The sequence below is a fragment of the Pseudopipra pipra genome, chromosome 1 (assembly GCF_036250125.1).
Source record: "Pseudopipra pipra isolate bDixPip1 chromosome 1, bDixPip1.hap1, whole genome shotgun sequence".
NCBI lineage: Eukaryota > Metazoa > Chordata > Aves > Passeriformes > Pipridae > Pseudopipra > Pseudopipra pipra.
Window position 1 is genome coordinate 113,294,697 of NC_087549.1, and position 21,709 is coordinate 113,316,405.

General features: G+C 38.0%; 1 protein-coding gene across 8 annotated transcripts; it reads left to right on the forward strand.

Moving 5' to 3' along the window:
• The first annotated feature begins 1,465 nt into the window (after positions 1 to 1,465).
• TCAIM (T cell activation inhibitor, mitochondrial) lies at positions 1,466 to 19,672 on the forward strand. 8 transcript variants are annotated; one of them, XM_064672214.1, is made up of 14 exons: positions 1,473 to 1,552; positions 2,320 to 2,437; positions 3,470 to 3,513; positions 3,799 to 3,874; positions 5,598 to 5,666; positions 7,079 to 7,214; positions 7,753 to 7,906; positions 8,803 to 9,049; positions 10,653 to 10,775; positions 13,359 to 13,456; positions 15,060 to 15,151; positions 17,025 to 17,257; positions 17,786 to 17,917; positions 19,139 to 19,672. In XM_064672214.1, the coding sequence occupies exons 5-14, from the start codon at positions 5,626 to 5,628 to the stop codon at positions 19,362 to 19,364; spliced, it is 1,482 nt and encodes a 493-aa protein (XP_064528284.1). In that variant the 5' UTR covers positions 1,473 to 1,552; positions 2,320 to 2,437; positions 3,470 to 3,513; positions 3,799 to 3,874; positions 5,598 to 5,625; the 3' UTR covers positions 19,365 to 19,672. The 8 variants fall into 8 exon arrangements, with proteins under 8 accessions (XP_064528298.1, XP_064528313.1, XP_064528284.1 ...); XM_064672220.1 differs by lacking the exon at positions 1,473 to 1,552 and adding an exon at positions 1,987 to 2,183; XM_064672228.1 differs by lacking the exon at positions 2,320 to 2,437 and having other exon boundaries at positions 1,466 to 1,552.
• The last annotated feature ends 2,037 nt before the right edge of the window (positions 19,673 to 21,709 follow it).

Genomic DNA, 21,709 nt, shown 5'->3' on the forward strand with positions numbered 1-21,709 from the left:
ACTACTCCTATCACACATTAAGTGCTGAGACTTAACTAAAAAGCAGGAATTAATTCCTGTGCTAGGGCAGGGGGAGGAGGCCTCTCTTTGGGAATACGTACCCTATGCAATGGAGCTGCTGTCTGGCAGGCCCGCTTGCTGATGACGTCTCCCAATTTATTTTATTCCTCAAGAAGTTAAAAGAAATCCCAGGTGAAATGAGCAGCATGGTTTTCTGTTGAATCAATTAAATTTATTTTTTCATCTGCATAATTATGCAACCAATTTGCTTACATAACTGATTGGCTTCTGTTGTGAAGCAAAAAACATGCTGCATGTTATGGAAATTAAGAAAATCCCCAAAGGGCTGTGAGAGTGTTAACTTGATTAAAAGCTTCACTGAACTACAGTTAGTCCCTAAACCTTGTCAGTCCTCTTTTTAACCTTTCCTGCCTATAAATGCAATACATTGCATGCAAATAACTCCAGTCCCTAGCAGTTAATATCCCTTTGTTTTCTAACTCTGTCAGCAACAGGCATTTTTGCTCTGAGGTTCCATGTCCCTGTATCAGCTGCATTTTGACAGCAGCTATCTTGGAAGAAAAATAGATGTGTAAATGTATGTGTACATCGAGCATTAGTAACATAGACATAGTCTTAAGCTGCGCCAGAGGAGGTTTAGGTTGGACATTAGGAAGAATTTCTTAACAGAAAGGGTGATTAGATATTGGGATGGGCTGCCCAGGGAGGTGGTGGAGTCACTGTCCCTGGAGGTGTTTAAGGAAAGACTGGACGTGGCACTTTGTGCCATGGTCTAGTTGACATGGTAGGTCATAGGTTGGACTCGATGATCTCAGAGGTCTTTTCCAACCTGACTCTGTGTAACTGCAGGAAAACCGCTCTTGCGTTCCCATCGGGACGGCAGAGCTCACGGCTGGTTCTTTGCCCACTTGGTGTTCTCTTTCTGCAGAAAGGCAACGTGAGGCGTGCGCAGGCATTTGGATAAACCACTCCCATCCCCTCTGCAGAACGGCAGACATTTCTTATCATAGAGTCATAGAATCGATTGGGTTGGAAAAGACCTCCGAGATCATCGAGTCCACCCCTTGGTCCAAATCCAGTCCATTTACTAGATCACGGCACTCAGTGCCACGTCCAATCTGCGTTTAAAAATCTCCAGGGATGGTGAATCCACCACCTCTCTGGGCAGCCCATTCCAATGCCTAATTACTCTCTCTTGTGGCGAGGGTTTTTCCTTCCGCGTCCCTGACGAACTACTGCGGGCACAGGTGTACGGCCCGAGGCAGGACCCGCTGGAATGGGAAGGGCTGCTTCCCACAGCAGCCCCGGAGAGCGGGGCCTCCGCGTGCGCTTGCGCGGAGCGGGGCCCGGGAGGGGAAGCAATGCCCGCCCCGGGGCGGCACCGCCCACTGCTGTGGCCACGCCCACTGCCGGATGGCCCTGCCCACTTCTCGGCCCCGCCCCGCGGCGGGAATCCCCGGCCCCGCCCCCTGCGGGGCCGTCGGCGGGGGCGATGGGGCCGAGCCCCGGTGGGCGCCGTCCGGTCGCGGCGGTAAGCGGGGCTGGGCCGGGGGTCTCACCGCGCCTCTCCTCGAGGGGAGGGCAGGAGAGGAGGGGATCGGGGAAGGCAGCGCGACCTCACCGCCCTCCTGCTCGAGAGGCCCGCTCGGACAGCGGCGACGGCGGCCGGAGGATGGTGCGAGGCCGAGCCCGGGCGGTGGGTGGGTGCGGGAGGGGGAGCGTATGCTTTGAAACCGGGCCGGGTCCGTGGCCCCGTCCCCGCTGGCGGGGCGGGGGGTGCGGGCCGGGGCCGGAGCGAGCCCGTGCGCCGGCACGCGCGGGCCGTACGTGCGCCTGGGCACGCGCGGGCCCGGCCGGCGGCACCGGGGGTCGGATCGGGCCGGATCGGCGTCGCTCGGATCGGCTCCGCCGGGCTCGGGTCCGCTCGGGTCGGGCTCGGCTTGACCGGGCTCGGCTCGGCTCGGTTCGGCTCTCCCCGGCGCGAGCTCGCTTTGGCCGGACTCGGTTCGTTCCGGCTCGGTTCGGCTCTGCCCGCTCGGGCTCGGCCCGGGATCAGTGGTCCCTTCTCCGTGCCTTGTTGCTGAGGGTGCGAAAGGCCCGCGAGCCGGGGGCTGTCGGTTCTGCCGTCTGCTGGGAGCACCTTTTCTTTAGTGAATCTTAAGGTGAATTCTACCAGGGCTCTGTTTTCAGTAGCTGAAACTGTCTCTGTGGCCGGGCCACTGTTTCCTTTCAAGCAGCGAGTGAGTCAGGTTGGCCCGAGCTTATTTTCTGAGCCGCTATCATCTTGTTTATTTTCAGTCTTTTTCCTCAGTGCTGCCCGGGGTATAGGTGAGCACCCGAAATAAACACCCTCGGCCCGAGGTGAGATAGCAGCGATGTGCAGCGCCGTGTTGCCGAAGGGTTTTGCTAAGTGACTGTACGTAGTTAATATTTTGTTCTGTGTTAGCAAGTGTGAGTGCCTTTGAGGTGGGGTGCAGGTGAAACTTGGTCAAGACCAGGAGCTTTTGTTTTTTGACTAAGCGGTGTACCAATTTCCAAGCAGCATTTGAAGCAAGAAACAATGATGCTTTTGTCTGGTTATATAAAGCGTCACCGCGGATTGAGATGGTTTTTTCCATCCTCTGCCCGAATGCCTGAAGCTAAAATTACAGAAGGAGAAAACTTTTATTACCAGAGAGCTTATTAATGTATTTAACTTAGTTTATGATTAGGACTGTTGTCACGGACACTAAAAATGACATTATTACAGTCTTGCCCACCTAGCTGAAAGTCAGAAGACAAAAAATATTGAGTAATCTGGGGTTATTTTAGCCCAGCATGTTTCTTTCTCCCACTATCTGCTTCTAGTAAAACAACCTCTTGGTTAAGTATATTTTTATTAGTAAGTTTTAAAACTAAAAGTGTTTTGCAAGGGAGTCATAGGAACTATCACGCTGTATTGGAACATGGACGGTGTTTCTCTGATAACTGCTTATCTCAGCTTGAAAACATCACACTTAGCAAGCATGTTATTTCGAAAAGTGCAAACAAAAGTATGTTTTTCAAAAAAGAGTGCGTGAAAACATACAAGAAAACATTGCCAATAGGGAGCTTCCCTCATAATCCCTAATGATTAGGTGCATGTTTGCACTGTGACATGCCCAGTGTTTTGTCTACTGCTGGAAGACTCTCAACCTACAGTTGCATAGTGCAGAAGTTACTGGTAAAAATTGCTAATTCGTTTTTATGAATGCCAGCAAACTTCTGATAAAAGATTTCAAGGCACTATTGTAAGACAGTGTCTTTGCCTTTGTATTTACATTATGCTTCCATAAAATAGTTGGCGTGTACATTTTAAATTATTATCATTTGTTTGAGAGTTTCGGACTTAGTAAAATTTACATGGAATTCCATGAACTGGTATGTGTTAGTGCTTAAAGAAAGCCTCTGGTTTTTTGCTTTTTTTCAGAACAAAACCTGAACATCAGGAAGAGCAGGAAACATTGTCCATAGGTAATTTTTAGGGTGGTTTTTTTTCCTAACTGGAATACCTTTAAATATTCATCCTCAAAGCAAAATACGGTAACAACTCTTAATGTTGGCAAGACTCGCTGTTAGTAGAGGAAACTGAAAACATTCTTACACAAACCTTTAGATTTTATGTGTGGTTGCTCAATTTTGTATTACTGTTGTGACTTTGAAAGTTACCACTTACGATTTAGAGAATGTACTGATAAGTGGCAGGGGAAAATATCCCTGTTTGTTACTAAACAGGATTTTTTTTTCCTTTTTTTAAAGTGAGTTAGTGGATGGCTGAAATTTGGCTTGACTATTGAGTTGCTGAAATGTTTTGCTGCTTGAGAACCGTGAGAAGGTATGGCATGTTGCTGACTTAATTTACCTTTAGTATATATATATGTATATATGTTTTTGTATATGATTTGCATATATGTGAAACTGGTTTGGTATTTTTGATCAGTGCTCATTTCTTTGACATTCTCATCTTTACAGCTTGAAGCTTTCAGCAGAGCATCCACAGCTGAAAATCCCCAAAAGCCATATGCCTGTCCTCGAGTGAGACAATAAAAAGGCTCTCAACAAAACAAGGGTTTTAAAATAGCTGAATTTTGAGACGAGGTAGTCCAGATATGAATATGATGTCCAACATGTTACTGCACTATTGAGTTATTAAAGCTCAGTGTTTCAAAATGTGTGAATATGTCTATAACTATGAGCTTAATTTAGCCAAGCTTTTCAGTGCCAAAACTAAAAGCCAAAAAGTTAAACTTCAGAGAGATGTGAAAAAAAGAAAGCTGGAGGGAATTATTTAATCAATAAATTAAATCAGCCCTAGAGTGTGATTGCGTAAAGTGTTGTAGTACAGATTGTGTTTCATATCTTTCATGAAGTGGAGACACTGTCCTCAAAGTGGTTATGACCTTGATTTTAATACGAAGCCTTTCTCTGCTCTTCAGATCTAAATGAACCTCTTGGAACAATCCTTGTTCCTTGTGAGTGAAGCCATAAGCATCTTTCTTGCGTTTTATCTCTCTAAATCCATTTTAATTCACTTATTTTGTCACTTCAGTTGAAAGATGCCTCAGAGTTCTGTCTTTCACCTTCACTGAATGAATTCTTCCTTCTGTCACACAGACTAATTTTGGCCTTTGAGCATTTCTCCTTTAAGCAAGTTCAAAATAGACTTCTGGCTGGAATCCTGAGCCTTCCTACTAGCATGACAGTGTTGTTTAGATACAAAACAAGGGAACTAAAGTTAGCCATACTTGGCCATTTTTCTTTTAGAATAGCAGATGGAACTTTATGATAAATAAACCTGGAAGTATGATTAATAATTTCCAGCTGTGTTGGAACTTTTTACCTGAACTACTGGAAACATCATGCAGTGTAGCTTGAGAGTGGATGTGGCAAATGGTGTATAAATAAGGTGAACAGGGAACTGAGCTCTTCTTCCTCCTGGCAAGGTCTAGGAGGATGTAAATTTTTTTGCATAGCTGTTACTCAAAACTGCTTTCAGATAGAAAACTGGTTAATTTACTTTCTTTCCTTTGCTGAAAGAAATTTTTTTCCTTTTACTGTTCTGTGTCCATTTGATAAAAAAAAACAACTGCAATTTTTTTTTCTCGGCAAGACAATTATTTTGGTGTTACCATACCCAGAACATAGGACCACCAGTGTGCTTTGCTTCCTTTCTTGCCAGATCTAGTAGAAATATTTTTCCTGCATCACTGAGCAGCTGTGGCATTGTCATTGAGAGCTTTCACTCTTCATAAAAACACGATATGTGATACTTCACCATCTCCTGCTGTTTTGAGTAGGATCATGGGCTATAGTGATGACTAGTCTTAGAGCTTCTGAGATGTAGTCAGGAAGAAGGTAGAAGTGTTTGCCAGTAATACTTTTTTTTTTTTAATTCTTCCACTTAATTCACACACGTGAAAATTGTTAGTGATAACGGATTTGAAATTTCATCAGTCCTCTTGCATCGTAGATTTTCTGTCCCACTTTTCTACAAAAACTTCTGTTTTCAGCAAGCTGACTTTTCAGACCTACTAATTAAATATTTCCTCACCTCTTAGGCAGAAAACATTAGTCTGAACTGCTTTTATGTATCTAACTGAAGAGCTGGAAAAGTTGATAGAAAAAAGGTAAAGTGAAGGTCACTGCATTTGCTTGACAACTCAACTGTTGTCATTTACCAGTAGCCAAAATGAAAAATTCTGCTTATTGCCCGAGCACAAATTTGGGGATTTGGGGGATTTTTTTTTTTTTTTAATTAATGACAGCAGGCAGGAAAGTCTCACATGTTTCTGTGTCCAGGATAATTATTTGGTCTAGGATGCTGAACAAATAGCTGTGAAACAGTCCTGCTAACTATTATTAATAAAGTTATTAGTTTTATGTGAATTGGAAGCAGCTTTGCCTCCAGTCTGCCACATATTTAGGGTTTGCAGTTTGAATGATACTGTGAGGAGTTAAACATTCTGCTGCCTAACAGAGCAGAGTCCCTGCCCTTCTGAGTTGCAAACGAAAATAAACATTAATTGCAGAAAATGGCCTGTTGAATGTGTTAGCTTGTAAAATCAGCTGAAGGAGAAACCTATTATTGAATATTTACTGATTCACATTTTCTTGTTACTTTTATATATACTGTCTCTTGGTAATTAGTTTGCTAAACCTGAATATCACCTCTGAGCTATGGCAGGAAATTTTGGTGGTCTTTAATGCAGAACTCATTTTTCTTTCCATTTCAGTCCTCTGTTACACAAGTGTGCTTGTTATAGAACTGTTGTTTAATTTCTGCATAATTGGAGGTATTCAATAATTTGTGCTTTCTGAGCTTCGTAGAACTTCTTCAACTTAATTTTTCCTTCTAATCTTAGGTGAATAAATCTTCGTTTCCTACCACTGAAATTTCTTTTAGTCCTTGTTTCTTCTAATTCAGTGAAAATTAAAAGGCAAATAAATACTGTCTTTTAACTTGATATTTTCTATGAAAGGATGTTTAAGAAAGTAGATTTTTTTTTTTTTTTTGTAATGGACACAAGTATGGGAAACTCAGAAACTAATGTAGAACTTTTTTTGACTGAATTATGATTATTATTCCTGTGTAAAATCTAATATTCTTTTGGCACTACTTGAAAGATGCTAGGTTTGGCTTTTAACGTGGAGGTTCTAAAATATATAAGGACTGGCTTTTAAGAGAAGCATCAGGAATACCTACAAAAAATACCACTAAAGCCAATATCTGTAATTTGAACTTCTTGATTGGGGAATTTTTCTTTGAGAAAGTAGAGGGAAAAGTTACTGTACTTATTTACATGTCTTTAATCAGCCATTAGCATCCACCATCTCTAGAACCTGTTGGATTGGCTCTGTTGAAATACAGCTTTGTGAATCCTAAGGGGAAAGAAAAATCTAGAACTCAGACTTCTGATATCAGTTTTAAATTATTATACTTGCAATTGTGAACATTTACTCAATTCTGTCACATTCTAATGTAATTTGTTTTGTCACTTGATTGGTTGCATCATACATAAATATTTTATTACTTTATTAGGTTATGTCTGGACAAGATATTGCTACAGTGTGTTCTTCAGGCAAGAACTTTGTCAGGAGCTGATGCCATCAATGCTCTCAGACCTTTCTATTTTGCTGTACATCCAGATTTCTTTGGTCAGCATCCCAAAGAGAGGGTAAAAATCTTTTAGTATGCTTTCTCTGTAAATATTTCATGTATCAAGGATGGAAATTTTCTAGTTTTCCTGCTCTCAGAGACACAAACATAGTGTTAGAATTTAATGTGGTTGTTACCATGGAACAAAAAGATGCACTTCCTTTATTTTTAGCAAGGATAGGGCCCTTAAACATCCATTATTTATTACTCATATTTTCTAATTGTTCTAAACAAAATACTGAATCCTTCCAGACTAATTTAGAATACATACTACTTTATCATTTTGAAATGCTGTGCATTATATTTGAATCAGTATATTTCTTTAAGGTTGAAAGCCTTAAAACTAGGTTTTGGAATGTACAAGTATGCACATCATACAGATTTATTCATGCAAGATAATTATTAATGCTAAGAATATAAACTGTATCACTACTTGCTAAGAGCAACTGGCATTTTGTAAGAACTAATTCTGCCTGTAAGATTAAAAAAGGTTTAAATGAAAAATTACCAAATTCATCATCTGTAATGGTTTTTTGTTTGGTTTTGTTTTTAAATAGGAAGTAAATGAAAACTCTCTGAAGAGGTTAAATGGCTACTTGGAGAACCTACAGAAACCAGGATTTCGTTCCTTGAAGCCAACTCAGCTTACTTTTTATGTAAGAGAAACAGAACCAAACTCTTCTAATGTTCAAGAATCCTTCAGTGCTTCAGGTGCTTTTATATCGTGCAGAATGTATCTTCCTGTATTTAAATTCTTTCCGACCATTACTTAGCCTTGTGCAGTCATAAAGACTTCTCAGCTGAATAAAATCCAGTCAAACCATGAAAATATGTATTAGAGCAGACAGCTGGGACCATCCCAAGTAATTAAACTAAGCTTTAAAAAGCATTGAAAGAATGAGACATTACAGAGTTGAGGTCAAGTTACAGTATGAGAAAGTAAAAAACATAGGTGGATGTAAATGATAATTTTTCTGCTTTTAATACCATTGTCATGTTTAACTGGAACAACAGTTGGGTCCTTATCCTCAGTACACAATGTCAGGGTATTTGTAGGATCAATAGGAACTTATTCTGTAAAGCAGAAGCTGTATAATATCTGAAGCTTCAATTTACCACATTGTCTCTTATCTTTGAGACTACAAAAAATATTGCCAAATTTGGAATATTGTTTATGATTAATTTTAGTCTGCATATTTGTCTCTGGTGTACCAATATGCCTTAGCTAACAGATGAGTTTTACGTTCTATATCCTGACAGTTAAAAAACTTGAGCAAATTGTGAGAGACCCTAGTGCCAGGTCCTAGAAAATAAAATCATACTGTTTTTCAAGAAAATAGTGTTATGTTCAGTCTGCTTAATGTAACATTTGAAGTGGAAGCTGTCTTCTGCTCCTGAGTCAAAAGCTTGCTTTCTAACAGGGCAGTTTGGCCCAGTAGCTGTGATGAGACATAGTTAAACTGCACGTAAATTTTGCAGTGAGTACTGAAATAACAGTATCATAATAATTTCCAACTATCCGTGCCTTGTTTGGTTTCTCATGTAAGAGGAGAGAAATGTGAATGCATTTTAATAAATTTTAATTAAATAATACTTGTATTTTACAGGGTTTCGAGCAGTCAGTTTTACGTTACGTACTAGGGATCTCCTGAGCACAGTATTAGATATTCTCAACTCCTGCAGTTTATCTACAGAGCATATTCAGAGTTTGAATGTGAACTCTCAGCCACACAAGGAAGCAAAAAGCACAGTGAACAGACCTATCAAATGGGATAAGACTTATTATTCGTTTACTGGATTCAAGGATCCTGAGGAGGAACTAGAACAAGCCCAGAGAGTGGAAACAACTTTAATGTATGTAATGCTTTCACTGAACGGAAATTTTGTAGCCTAAATTGGTCTTATTTTAGTGCCAAGTTCTTTAAAGGCAGGCAATAAGCATTCTGAACAATACAAAACTTTATTGTTGAACATGTAATTTTGTCATGCTTTTTATAATTAAAGAGAGTTCTAATGAGCTCCTGGGATAACTAGTGCCAGCTAGCATTCTTGTGTCTTTGCCCAGCAGTCATGTTTGGTCAATCCAGTTTTGGTTGATTTAGCTTTTCAGATTTGTGGAATATTGGTGGCAGTTTAGAAGGAGACAGAGGGTCCACTTGCTCCAAATAGCTCCTTACCTCTTACAGTACTTCTGTAACACAAAACTATATGGCTCCTAACTTTATTGTTACCCTTTCGTTATCACGTTCTGGTGGGAGTGAGAGATAATACATGAAAACTAAGGTTAAAAGGTTTTAATTTGCCAGGTATCTTAGTGTTGTGCTCCTCATTTGTTGTTCATCATGCCAACCTTAATATTTGAATTGATGCAGCTATAAATACTGAACTTGCATTTAATGTAGCATGTTGTGTATTAGAAATTGGTGCTCTTTTTGGGACAGATACACGTTTTGTGGCCTTGAAAAACTTCTTGTAACTTTGTGTCATTTGAAATGAATGCAGGACTGTGCTGGAAGGTTCTTCAGAGCAAAGCATACCCCCTTGTCCTGCATACCACTTCACAAATAAAGCTGCTTTAACATATGCAATTGTAAAACACTTAACTGAGGTTTAACATACTAGAGAATATTTTTACTTAGTTTTACACATATACAAGAAATGCCACAAATAGTTAGGTATTAACAATCTCCTTTGAATAACTATCCATTTGGAATTAGGCCTCTCTTTTTACTTGAGTTTGAAGTTTTTTGCTCAGAATACAATATGGGAATGGAAGTATTTGTTTGTAAAAATAAGAGTATGAAAATCAGTTTATGCTATGAACAAAGGCTAAATCTCTTAAGGAGTAACTTTTCCCTATAAATAGAATTATCTATTTATTGAAATTTTAGATGTACTTAATGAGGCATGTTTGTCTGGTTGTAATTATTGTGATTATACTTTGACTCATTTAATCTATGTTCATGTCAGCTCTGTAGAAGTTACCTAACCTAGCCCTCTAGTACCACCTCTTGTATTTGGTAATCTACTATGATCACTTTGGTTGGGTTTTCCATTGGGCTTTGTCGTGGCTTTTTTTTTTAAAGGCAGATACGTGGAAGTTTCTTTCATTAAAACACAACGTTCTGAAGCTGCCCCTTGAAATCACACTAATCTGCTTCTCTACCCCTTTCATACCTCTGAGTCTTACAGTTTACACTGTCAGTGTCTTTTGGTTCAGTTAGATTCCCTAGTCCCCTTCAAAGACATTAAGTACCAGGTTTTACTTTGTAGATATCTTCAGGTGAAGCATTCAGCAATTTCAGTCTCTATCCTCTATTTTTAAAAAATCCCTTCACCTGGTAATTTGAAATAAAACCTTTATGTTAGCAGTAAGAATTCAGTTACCTGTACTGTTTGCATGAAAGGTAATACAGCAGCATGCTTCTACTGTTGAGCATTTTTCCTCCTCTTTCAGATCCTGGCTAGATGATAATGGAGCAAGTGCAGTAAAAAAGCTGAAAAAGAGTTTGCCGCTTAGAAAAGAACTAGAACGTTTAAAATTTGAACTTTGTAATGAACTCCAGCTCTCAGATATCAGGTAATAAATTAAATCAGTTGGATTTGGATTAAGACAATCAAAGCAAGGAAGTGTTGCCTAATTCTACGCCATGAGCTTTAAAGACTCGGCAAAAAAGCTATATTTCATATATGAAAAAGTGTTACTGCATTGAATATTTTTTGTAGAAGAATTCTTTTGGGACAAAAGTTTCCTGTTAAAATCTGCTCCAAGAGATCTCGTATTTGTAACTAAAAATGTAGGCTCCGGTCAAGGCAAACACGTAACTAGAAATAGAACCTGTGCATGTGTTAGTTTGGGTGGTGTTTTGCTGGTTAAAATTGCTCTTCCTGAATTCAGGTTAATATCTACAAAGATAACTAGACTGGCAGTGAGATGCAACTTTGCACATTGTACATATTGTGTGAATGTTTAATAAAAATGTTCCTTCTAGTGCTTTGTTTCCCACTCTCCAGAGTAGGAGCTATGTTTCCTTAGAAGGGCAGAGTACAGTTGGAGATCTTGATTCTTCAGAATATTTTCAGAAAATAATTTGCGATCCCTTTTTAAATTTTGTGCCTTTGACTGAGAATGTTCTGAAGTGTGATATTCGGTATGGGAAAATGGCAGTGAAGGCATTCACCAATGGAAAAATTAACTTTGGGGGATTATTTCACAGGCCAGTCTGTTAAGTTCTGTTTTTAAAAAAAGGAAAGAGAGAGTTGGAGCCTCTGAAATCATGCTTTTGTCCTTTCACCCTGTAAAAGGCCCTGGCTTCTTTTAAGCTGAAGCCAGTTTTTTTGAACACAATTTCTAATCCTCTGCAACTGTGCTGTGGTGAGGGTTTTTAAGATTCTGAAACAGTCTTCAGTGTTAAACATGTGCATTTGATTTTATTCATTGCTTATATCTAATTTTCTTACAGTTTATGCTTTTAAAATTCACTAAAACTATTGTGTTCCATGCAGAGTTATTCACCTTCCATGAGTTATATATTGTTGTAATTCAGAAAAGAATGTGCGTGTTGGAAATCTGACAAACCAGTATCTTAATAGGGAACTGTTACTTGTGATATTGCCAGTGTTCACAGAGGTCTGAAAAATAACTGGGTCATTGGCTTTATTCCATGTATAAGTTTAGGACAGCTGAAGACATGCCACCTTTTTACATTCCCGTCTGGTGCTACTGAAAGCAAAGTGATATTGCTAGGTAACAGTAAGTAGTTGTTTGAATTACTTGGATTAGATTAAATTGCCTCACAAGTGCTGTGGCTTAGTGCCATTTCCTGCATCCCAAAGAGTGAGGTTTTGCTAGTTAAATTTCCCCAAATGAGATAATCTGGGTTGACCCCAGCCAGCAGCTAAGTCCCCACACAGCCACTTGATACACCCAGAGTGGGATGGGAGAAAGAGAAAAGGAAGAGTAAAACCAAGAAAATCTGTGGATTAAAGTAGAAGTTTTAATAGTGAAGCAAAGCTGTGAGTTCAAGCAAAGCAAAAGGAGGAATGAATTAACTGTTCCCCTGTCAGAGGCAGGTGTTTAACCCATTATGGGAGGCAGGGCCTCAGTATGTGTAATGCTTGCTTGAGAAGACAAACACCGTAATCACGAGGATCCCCCCCTTCCTTCTCTGTTCCCTGTGCATTTATTGCTGAACACAACATATGGTCTGGAATAACCCTTTGGTTAGTTGGAGTCACCTGTCATGATTTTGTCCCCTCTCAGCATCTTGCCCACCCCCGCCTACTTGCTGATGCTGGGGGGCAGATAGGGAAGAAGAAGTGAAGACCTGGACACTGTGCCAGCACTGCACAAAATATTGGTGTGTTATGATCACTGTTTTAATAAAAATGCAAAAGATGGGCACTGTGAAGAAAATTAACTCAATTCCAGACAGACCCAGTACAATAAGGGAATAGTTATTTCCTACTTTGAGAGTTTTATATCAACTCTGTGAAAGGGTGTATTTTTTCAATACACTGGGACAACTTCACAATTTAAATGTTTTTGCAATTTAGTTAGAAATCTGATCTGTCTGTGATGGAAAAGATGTCAAAACTGCGTATATTAAAGTCACCCAGGTAACACCTGGCTCCTGTATCGTTTAACAAAAATTACTCCACTTAAAATAGAGATAATACATAGCAACTTTCCACTGGAATTATAGTAATGTTTTGGGCTAGGAAGTCGGAAAAAAGAAAAAACAACCTTAGATACTGTATTTGCTCCTCTGGACGAACATTACACAGTGTACAAATAAACTGCATGCTCCATGACTGAGCCAAATACGGAGTTGTCTGTCACTGTTTTCTTGCTAACCCCCTTCTAATTGGGGGAGAAATTTACAAGTTCTGTTCTGTCTACCAGATTTTGTATTTGATTTTCTTATATCTGTCATTGGTTTTCTTTGGTTTTTTTGGCCTCACTTTAAGAAACACTGTGAAATTTATTTAGGCTTTTTAATTGTTCAAATAACATATGACATGGACAGCTTTTCAGTAGCACTTGCTTTTATTACTGTTGAAGTGCTATTTTATTTGTTTTATAAGGCTGCATCTCAACTTCTGTGATTTTTTTTTTTTATGATATTGAGAATTAAATGCTTTCAATTGTATTTTTATTTAGGTGGCAGAGAAGCTGGGGTATTGCTCACCGCTGTAGCCAGCTGCACAGTCTAGCTCGCTTAGTCCAACAGCGACCTGAAGTATTAAAGAATGTTAAAGGTATTTCTGTTGCTGGTTTCATATATCCTAATATAGAATTTATCTAGAGATGAGCATGGGTCTTCTGTGACAACAGAGCTTTTGTTCTTTTCATAAATACCTTTCGTAACTGCAAAAACAAACTTGTCAGGCTTACTGAAAAGCTGGTGAGAACTTTTAAGCTACTGGGTATTTTTTAAGGTGGTCTTGCCTTACAGTGTATTCGCTACACGCAGCTTCTAGTTTACTTCTTAATAAATGCAGAGTGAGTTGAAGGTACCAGACTTAATATTAACAATGAAGGTCAAAAATCTAGTCTGAACCTCTGAAAGGGCGGAGGTAGCAATAGACTGTTACCCATGGTAGATTCAAGACAAAAATGTGAGGAGCTCTCTAAAGAGTCAGTATAAGGAGGACTTACAAGAATACCTTTAAAATTGTATTTGTTTTCTCTTCTCATGTGCGTTCCATAAAATAACTATATTAAAGTCTTTATTTTCTCAAGAAAAACTAAAATATTCTGTAAACCTGACCTACCATTCCTCTCATACAGTTGTTTGACCTGTGGCAGTAGCTGTTTCCTCTAATTGTAATTCCACATTTTATGCCTGTCTGCAGATAGTCAGTTTTGAGATGCTTTCATTTGAGGGTGCACCTAATCCTTTGTCAAAAGACAGTGGGTAGGACAATAAGTAGTAGTTTTAAATTGTATCAGGTTTCAAATTAGTTTCTCTTCCTAAGCACGCTAAGGATTTAAAGTGCTAAAAAAGTCTGTCTTGTGAACCAGTTGTAGTCTTCATCTTTGAAAATCTGTAATAATACACAAATACCTGTCAGTAATTATACAGGTACTGTTGATCTTGCCTTAGGGTACAAGAATGGACTAGATACCTTAAAGTCAGTGCTGCTCTTTCTTTGGGATTTTGGAAAACTGATTGCTGAGACAAAGAGCTTCTCTTTAAGCCTTGTCTTGTAGGTTAATACATCACACTGAAGACTTTTGTGGAAGCTTATTTTGATAAATAGTTAGTTGCCTGTGCTCTTACCCTAAAGAATTCTTAAGGATCTTTGTACTTCACTTAAAAAACCATACTCAGACTCAAAATTGATTTATCACCCTAAAAATACACACGGAATTATCCTTTTATGTTGTCTCTATTTTTTCTTTAAAAAAGGAGTGAAAACCTAATGTGAAATGAAAATTATTACAGCTTGCATGTTGCAGAGAGTTCTGTGAAAATGGTGTTGAATGGCTGTGTTAATAGTTCTTTGACCAACATTTACCTTACTTATGTATACTTTAAACATATAACGTGTTTCCTACTGTATGCGTTGTTTGTACAGATTCTTTAAATATGCTGTCTGCTGAGATTTTCTCTTATTTTAAAAGTAGTCATAAGAAAAAAATCCAAGTACCTAAAAAACTATCAAGTTCAAACAGGGAGAAGGCAAATGCTAAGTCAGGTTTGTATGGAAAAAAATTGTGAAACTAGACTTTTCAAGAGTCTCTCTCAAACTTTGAGAATAACAAAAGCATCTACTCATGTGCATTTGTGCTGCAGAAATACACTGTGAGAATTATTGCAGTAACTCAAATTAATAAAGAGCTTTGTTCAATCTCTAGGGCGCACAGTGGTGTTTACAGACCGCTCGGGTATGAGTGCAGCAGGTCACATAATGCTGGGGACCATGGATGTTCACCATCACTGGACCAAAGTAAGAGGATTTCAAAGTAAATGATAATGCCTTTTGTTATGACATCCTTTTTTAAACTATAACAAAAATATTAATAGGTGCAGATAACTGATGAGTAATTTAAAGCAAACACTTAGCTATTATGTTTAGCATCACTGTGTACACTGCATTCTAAATTTAATCCTCTGTGTGCTGTTACTAACAACAGTCTTTGTCAGATGTTTACTGCTGCTTTCATTAACAAGTCAGTACTACTCCTGATTAGATACAAAGAAAACTAATTTGTTATGCACCGTTCCGGTCTGTGCAGCAAGCACTGGCAGAATATTTAGTGATCCATAAAGAGCTCATTTCCGTGAAGAACTAATGAATTTTATTCAGATTTTTCATAAATATGAAATTTAAAGGGAGTTGTGAACTGATGATTTCAGCCAATGACTACTAACCAACCCCATCAGTCCATTTTGTTCTTTTAGGCAGCTAATGTGGATGTTGCAGAAATTTATCTTTAGTGACTATGCCAGCTCTGCTGCTGCTTGTGTAACGTTCAGTTGATAAGCTTTCTGGCATTCTAAATGATAAAGTATTATATGCAAAGAACCAAAAATTAAATTGGTAGTGATATCAACATGTCACTTAAGTAATTTTTCTTTAATCTTGGTTGCTGAAATATTATTGATAGTTCTATCAAAAAATACTTCTAAAGGAGATAATTGGTGGAATTTCATACTAGGAAATTTCACCCTGCTAGAATATGAGAAGATTCTATTTCTATAGTCCAGTCAGTGAATAATATGAAAACTTGACACTCAATCTTCTTTCTCTGGTTGTTGAATTTTCGCCTATATATGTTTCACTGAGAGAGAAAACAAACCGCGGTTTGTTAGTGTGAATGATTTACTAAGAACTTACATGTTCTGATGAATACTAAAATAAACTCTTATCTTCCTTGAAAAGATAAATGCTCTTTCTAACTTTGCCAAGGAGGTCTTCCTAACTTTTCAGAGGAGGTCATATATCTACACAAAATGCCATGCCGATGGGATAATGTGTGTAGTTAGTTGTAGTGATGGTACAAAAGAGAGGTATAAATTTGAACCTGAAATCAAAGGCTTTTTATTTTAAAATGCACTGAAGATCATGTGAAATGTTACATAGAAAAATCAAGTGAAAATCTTGATCAGGTCGATTAGCCACTTTGGTTTTAGAGGACATAATTGTCCAATTCTACCCCATTTTAGAAAATAGTCCTAAGTGCTACTACTTTTTGTTACTAATTACTAGAAGAAGGAAGCAGTAGGATATTGTCCAAGTCAGTCTCTAGAATGCTTCATCAGAAGTACAATATTTAGAGGAGTTTTGCCATTTTTCTCCATAACAAATGCAAATTCTGAACCAATAAATTTTGTTGTGCCAAAAGCTGTTCTGATTCTGCTACTCTCCTGGGTTTCTAAAGAGGTTGTTCTGAAATCACTTGACTTGTTCCAGCAGCAGCATTTTTTTTTGTATGGAAAACTACATTATAATGTAATAACAGGGTAGATGGTGAGTAGTAGTGACTATTGTATGAGGAATAGCTCTACCGTTGTAAGTGTGGTGATAAATGTTTTATTTTGGCTTCAGATTATATATTTTTTTACCTGGAACTGTTAATTTCTGTATGTATAGTGGTGCCTTTATAGTATAAATATGAAAAATACTTACAATCTTAGTCCCAAAATGTATATATTTGATATTTCTCAATTTTGGTATTCTTTGATTTTATTTTTTTCCCCTTGAGTTCCATATTTGTATTGTTAAGTGTCTCTTTTATAGTTTCTTGTTATTTTTTTAATTTATTAAAATTAGTTTTATGCTCTGTGACATAGGAGATGTGTTTTGTGTGTGTGCACAGATTTTTGAGAGACTGCCAAATTATTATAAGCTTCAAAAAAGGCTGCTGTTCTTGGAAGATCGGATAAGTGAACTTCTGGGAGGCATACAAGTAATATATATTGAAGAACTGCAACCTTTGTTGACTCTAGAAGAGTACTACGAGACTCTGAACTCTTTCTATAATAAATTACGTGACAGTAGACTGCCTTTTCATCCTCGCAGTCTGCGAGGTTTGCAAATGATTCTGGAAAGGTAAGGTATTTGCAGGAAAGGTTTATTTCTTTCAGAGCTTTTACTCTTTTTTTGGGTTTTTTTTTTTGTACCCTGATTATTGCTTTCACTAAGAAGAAAAGTAATATAATCTCGGATTTTCATTATGTCAAAGTCGCTTTGTTTCTGAAGGTTTTAAGTGCATTTTGTGGGTTAAGAAGGAATCAGACTGAAGAAAATCCTACTTAATTTCATTCAAGTTGGACTCAAAGTTCTGTCTTTATTTTTCAGTATTGTGCTGGGGTAAATCAAAAGTTTTGTGCTGTCGTGCTGCTGTTCATATTTTTTAAGTATTGTTGTCAGTTGATTTTGAAATGTAGTTTTAAAAAAGAATTATGTATTATGTTTCTGTAGTCTCATGAACCAAACTTGATTAGTTTTTTACCAATTATTCTGATAGTGATTAATTTATATTCTTTTATCTTCAGAATTCATGCTTAAAGTAATTAATGGAAATACTTGCATTTAAAAAATTATACCTTGTTCTTTACTTCCATCATGTTTCATAAGTGACAGATATGCACCAAGCTTACATGAATTTGGACACTTTATGATCCCAACGGTCTGCGATCCAGCAGCTCTTCAATGGTTTATTTTTGCCAAAGCACAGGAAGCAAGAGAGAATCTGAAAAGAAAGGAGGAGTAAGTGTTCATGTGACTTGATACATTTAGCTCATTAAAATCTTTGCATGTCATGTTTTTTATTTGGAGGAGGAGGAGAACTTTGAAGAACATATTCATACTTTTCTGGTGGAAAAAATCTTCTGTTTATAAAATAGAACTTTAACCATCAGCTTTACTAAGTGAAGAATGACAGCATTCAGTGAACACACACAGTTGTTAGAAAATACCCTCCTTCACCTTGTAGAAACTTCATTCAGATATAAAAGATCTTTGCTTACAAGACAAAATTGCGTAATTTTTTTACAATTACTTCTCCAAAGGGGAGGTGGGGTTTTTTTTAAAGGAAGATACCTTTAATTGGATAAGAAAAGCAACAACTTCTATTAATGTTAATTACAATGTGACAGCAGCAAAAAAAAATCTAAACTAAAAATATTGAGACAACTACAGAATCATTACTTCTAGTTGTTTGTCAGTTAGTTTAGAAAGCCTGAACTGTCTGCATTAGTTGATCAGTCATGGCTCCAGTGACTTAATTAACTCTACACATTAACTTTATTTCTGAATAGTTTGAGTTTGCCATGGTGTCTTATCACTCTGGGGTGAAAGGAAAAAATCATCTGCAAGCTATGAATTCAATATTCTTAGAATTGACCTTTAAGATCATAAGGTCCAAGTGGATCCACATAATTCTGCTTTTAGGAAGTCACTAACACATTTAATGTGCATCAATTGACTGTACCTATCAACTGTTGTTTTTGATGACATACAGAGTACTGGTGTAATTATGAAAATGAGAATAATTATGAACATGATCTTATACTTCAAACTTACACTTTCAATATTATTTAAGTACTTGCATCCCTTACATTAAAAATGGAGCTTTATAGGATTTTATTTTGATATTTTTCCCTGTTACTTAGTGAGCAAAAAGATGTCATGGAGCAGGCTTTCAAATGTGACTCCCTGGGCATGCTTTTGCCCATAGTCATGGGAGAATGTTCAGTCTGACCTCTGAGTAGACACAGGTATCAACCTGCACAAAAATCTCAGCTGTACCAACTGTACATGAATTGATACCTTTGTTTACATGCATATAACCTACTTATTTCATTATTTCCGATTTTAATATATATGCAGTATATATTGAAATGCTTACTTCAAGGTGGTTTGGTTTTTGGGTTTTTTTTAAGATGCTAAGTTCTAACTTTGTCACTGTGTGTTGCCTTCATTTGCTAGGATGATGATTACAGAAAAAGAGCTAATTGATACTTCCACTGAAAAATTCTCTTTGGACCGGCTGTATAAGGAGCCGAGTGTTTCCAGTGCCCAGATGATAGATTGTTGTAAGCGGCTGCTGGAAGAATCGCTGCCATACCTACAAGGCATGCACCTTTGCATTTCACATTTCTACTCTGTGCTGCAGGATGGAGACCTGTGTATACCTTGGAACTGGAAAAACTGAGAGACATATCTGATAATCAGATGAATTGTTTATTTTCTGTAAGAGGTTATAAATATGAATGTTTTTAAGAGTAAATTATTTAAATCTGTATTTTGATATCAGTATTCAACATACAAATTTTCTTCCAGCTGCTGCTCAAGAAGGAGTGGAGTCCTAGACAATTTGCACAATGCACAGTATTAGTAGTTCTGAAAAAGACATTTGTACATCATCTATACTACTGTAGAAGTTCAATGTACGTTAACAGTTGTGAAACTGCATTTTTGTAGTGAATTCTGAAAATACATTAAATTGTGAGTCTGCAAAAATGTGCATGTGTATTTTTGATATACATGAATGTTGCCAGATAGATCAACTTAAAGAGTGTGCTATTCAAAGCAGACATTATATGTTATCTTAAGGGATTCGCTGAATGCAGAAGTTCAGTACATAATTTGTCTTCTGGCAACGTTGGCATTTCATACTGCTGCTTATTATTGAATTAGGAAAAAAACAAAAAAGCAAGGGAAAAACAACAGAATATTTCTACTTTGACGAAGAAAACAATACATTAACTGGGTCTCTACAGCAGAGTTTCATATGCTGGTCCAACAGTATTGCCTTAGAATTCCAAAATACACCAGTTGTACTGTCTGCAGTTACTTTAAAGCAGATGTCATTCTCTCTTTGTTTTCCAGCATTTGCTCCATAAATACAGACAATCCTCTTTACTTACACTATAACAGATTGCAAATCCCATTCACAACACTTAAAACCTGAGTACTTTAATGTGACATCTAAGGAAAGGAAGCATTGATTTGTGTGGGACTGTCTGCAAGAGTAAGTATTTCTCAATAAGAACAAGGAGTTTGCAGTACGGCAAATGGATCTTTACTGGTACTTTATTCTTTGAAAAAAAAACATGAACTAAAGTGTGAATGTATGTCAACACTTTTTCATTGTAATACATGCCAAGATGCATTTTGGTATTTGGATTACTACTTTACAAAATATCTTTTGAGAAACACCAACTGCTTAACATTTCTGCACTTTAATTCATCATAACCGGCAAAAAAAAAAAAAAGAGGAATTGTCAAATGCTTACTTGCCTTGTCTTTTTATTTGTATTGAGCAGGGAAATTGTTGTGGTTCTCTGTTTTCTCCTGTTAAAAGACCCAGTGTCAAGTTGTTTGATATGTTGTCAAACTTAAAACAAAAATTCTCACTGTGATTTCAAATGTGTGTTTTAAAACATTGAGGCAGAAGCTGTGACTTTTTCAGGCCTTTAATTCAGGGATATTACTGGCAATTCCTTGTGTAGGTTTTGAAGGTCAGTTGATAGTTTCTTCTAAGTAGTTAACTTCCATTGCACATTACCTCCCTCGCTCCATCTATCATTGATGATCCTGTCCATGTCCCCTGTGCTAAGCAAGTGAGCCAGCCCTATCAGTTGTAGCCCAGCAATATTCCCTGTAATAGCTCTTTGAAAGCAGGGTGTCATTGGCAATAAAAAGTGAATGTAGTGGAGTTTTTTCTTGCTTGAGTTGAATGACCCCTTACAGATCTTGAGGCAATAAGCAGTGGTCCAGTTTGATTGTAGAGGAGATGATAAAAAGTCTGAGGGAAGGTGGGTGGATGCAACTGAGAGCCCGATGGAATCCTGGAAGGATAATGACGCTAATGTCACAGAAAGCAGTGACTACACCTCTTTGCGGTGCAGAAAAGATGACTGGAACTGGCTGGAGGAGGAGGAGACATAAGCTCTAAAGAGCCTTAATGAAATAGAGCATGAGATGTTTCCATGTAAGTAACTGGGGCAATGGAGACCCTGACCTGGAACGGGGTTGGTGTAGGCAAGGGTTGGCAAGGGAAAATGGGACTGAGCTTAAGTGTAAAAGCAGTGAAAGTAGTTGCTGTTACACACTTCTAGTCTGGGATACACCTGCAGATTGTCACCATTCCTTCTAAGGGGAAGTAGCAAAATGTGTCGGCACTCCAAGGATAGTGTGGCAGCTTGCTCTCCTGATGGTTACCTCTGGGCCGGGGTCTCGGTTCTTGTGCAATAAACCAGGGCTCCAGTCCTGCCACTCTTCCACCAGGAAGGTGGTTGGCTCAGGTGCCATGGGGGGGTGGGCTTTCGTTCTTCTGTTAGGTTCAGTTTTCCTGAGTTCTGAAGGAGATACATTATAAAAATCTCTAAAACTGCTCAGAAGTTGAGCAGTAAAAGAATTAAAGTTGAGCATAAGTCAGTAATTCAGCAATGCAAGGTCTAGAACTTAGCAGTGTTATTTTATAGTGCACTTTCTGTAAGTCCATTTTGCTGCAGAATGGTTGAGTTCCCTTTATAACCATATAGGCCTCTCTAT

Excerpts from the sequence above, each read along its gene's own strand:
- TCAIM (XM_064672228.1), top strand. The coding sequence starts at position 5,626 with ATGTATCTAACTGAAGAGCTGGAAAAGTTGATAGAAAAAAG. Across the intron at positions 5,667-7,078 it reads GAAAAGTTGATAGAAAAAAG|GTTATGTCTGGACAAGATAT; the intron begins GTAAAGTGAAGG and ends TTACTTTATTAG. Across the intron at positions 10,776-13,358 it reads CTCCAGCTCTCAGATATCAG|GTGGCAGAGAAGCTGGGGTA; the intron begins GTAATAAATTAA and ends ATTTTTATTTAG.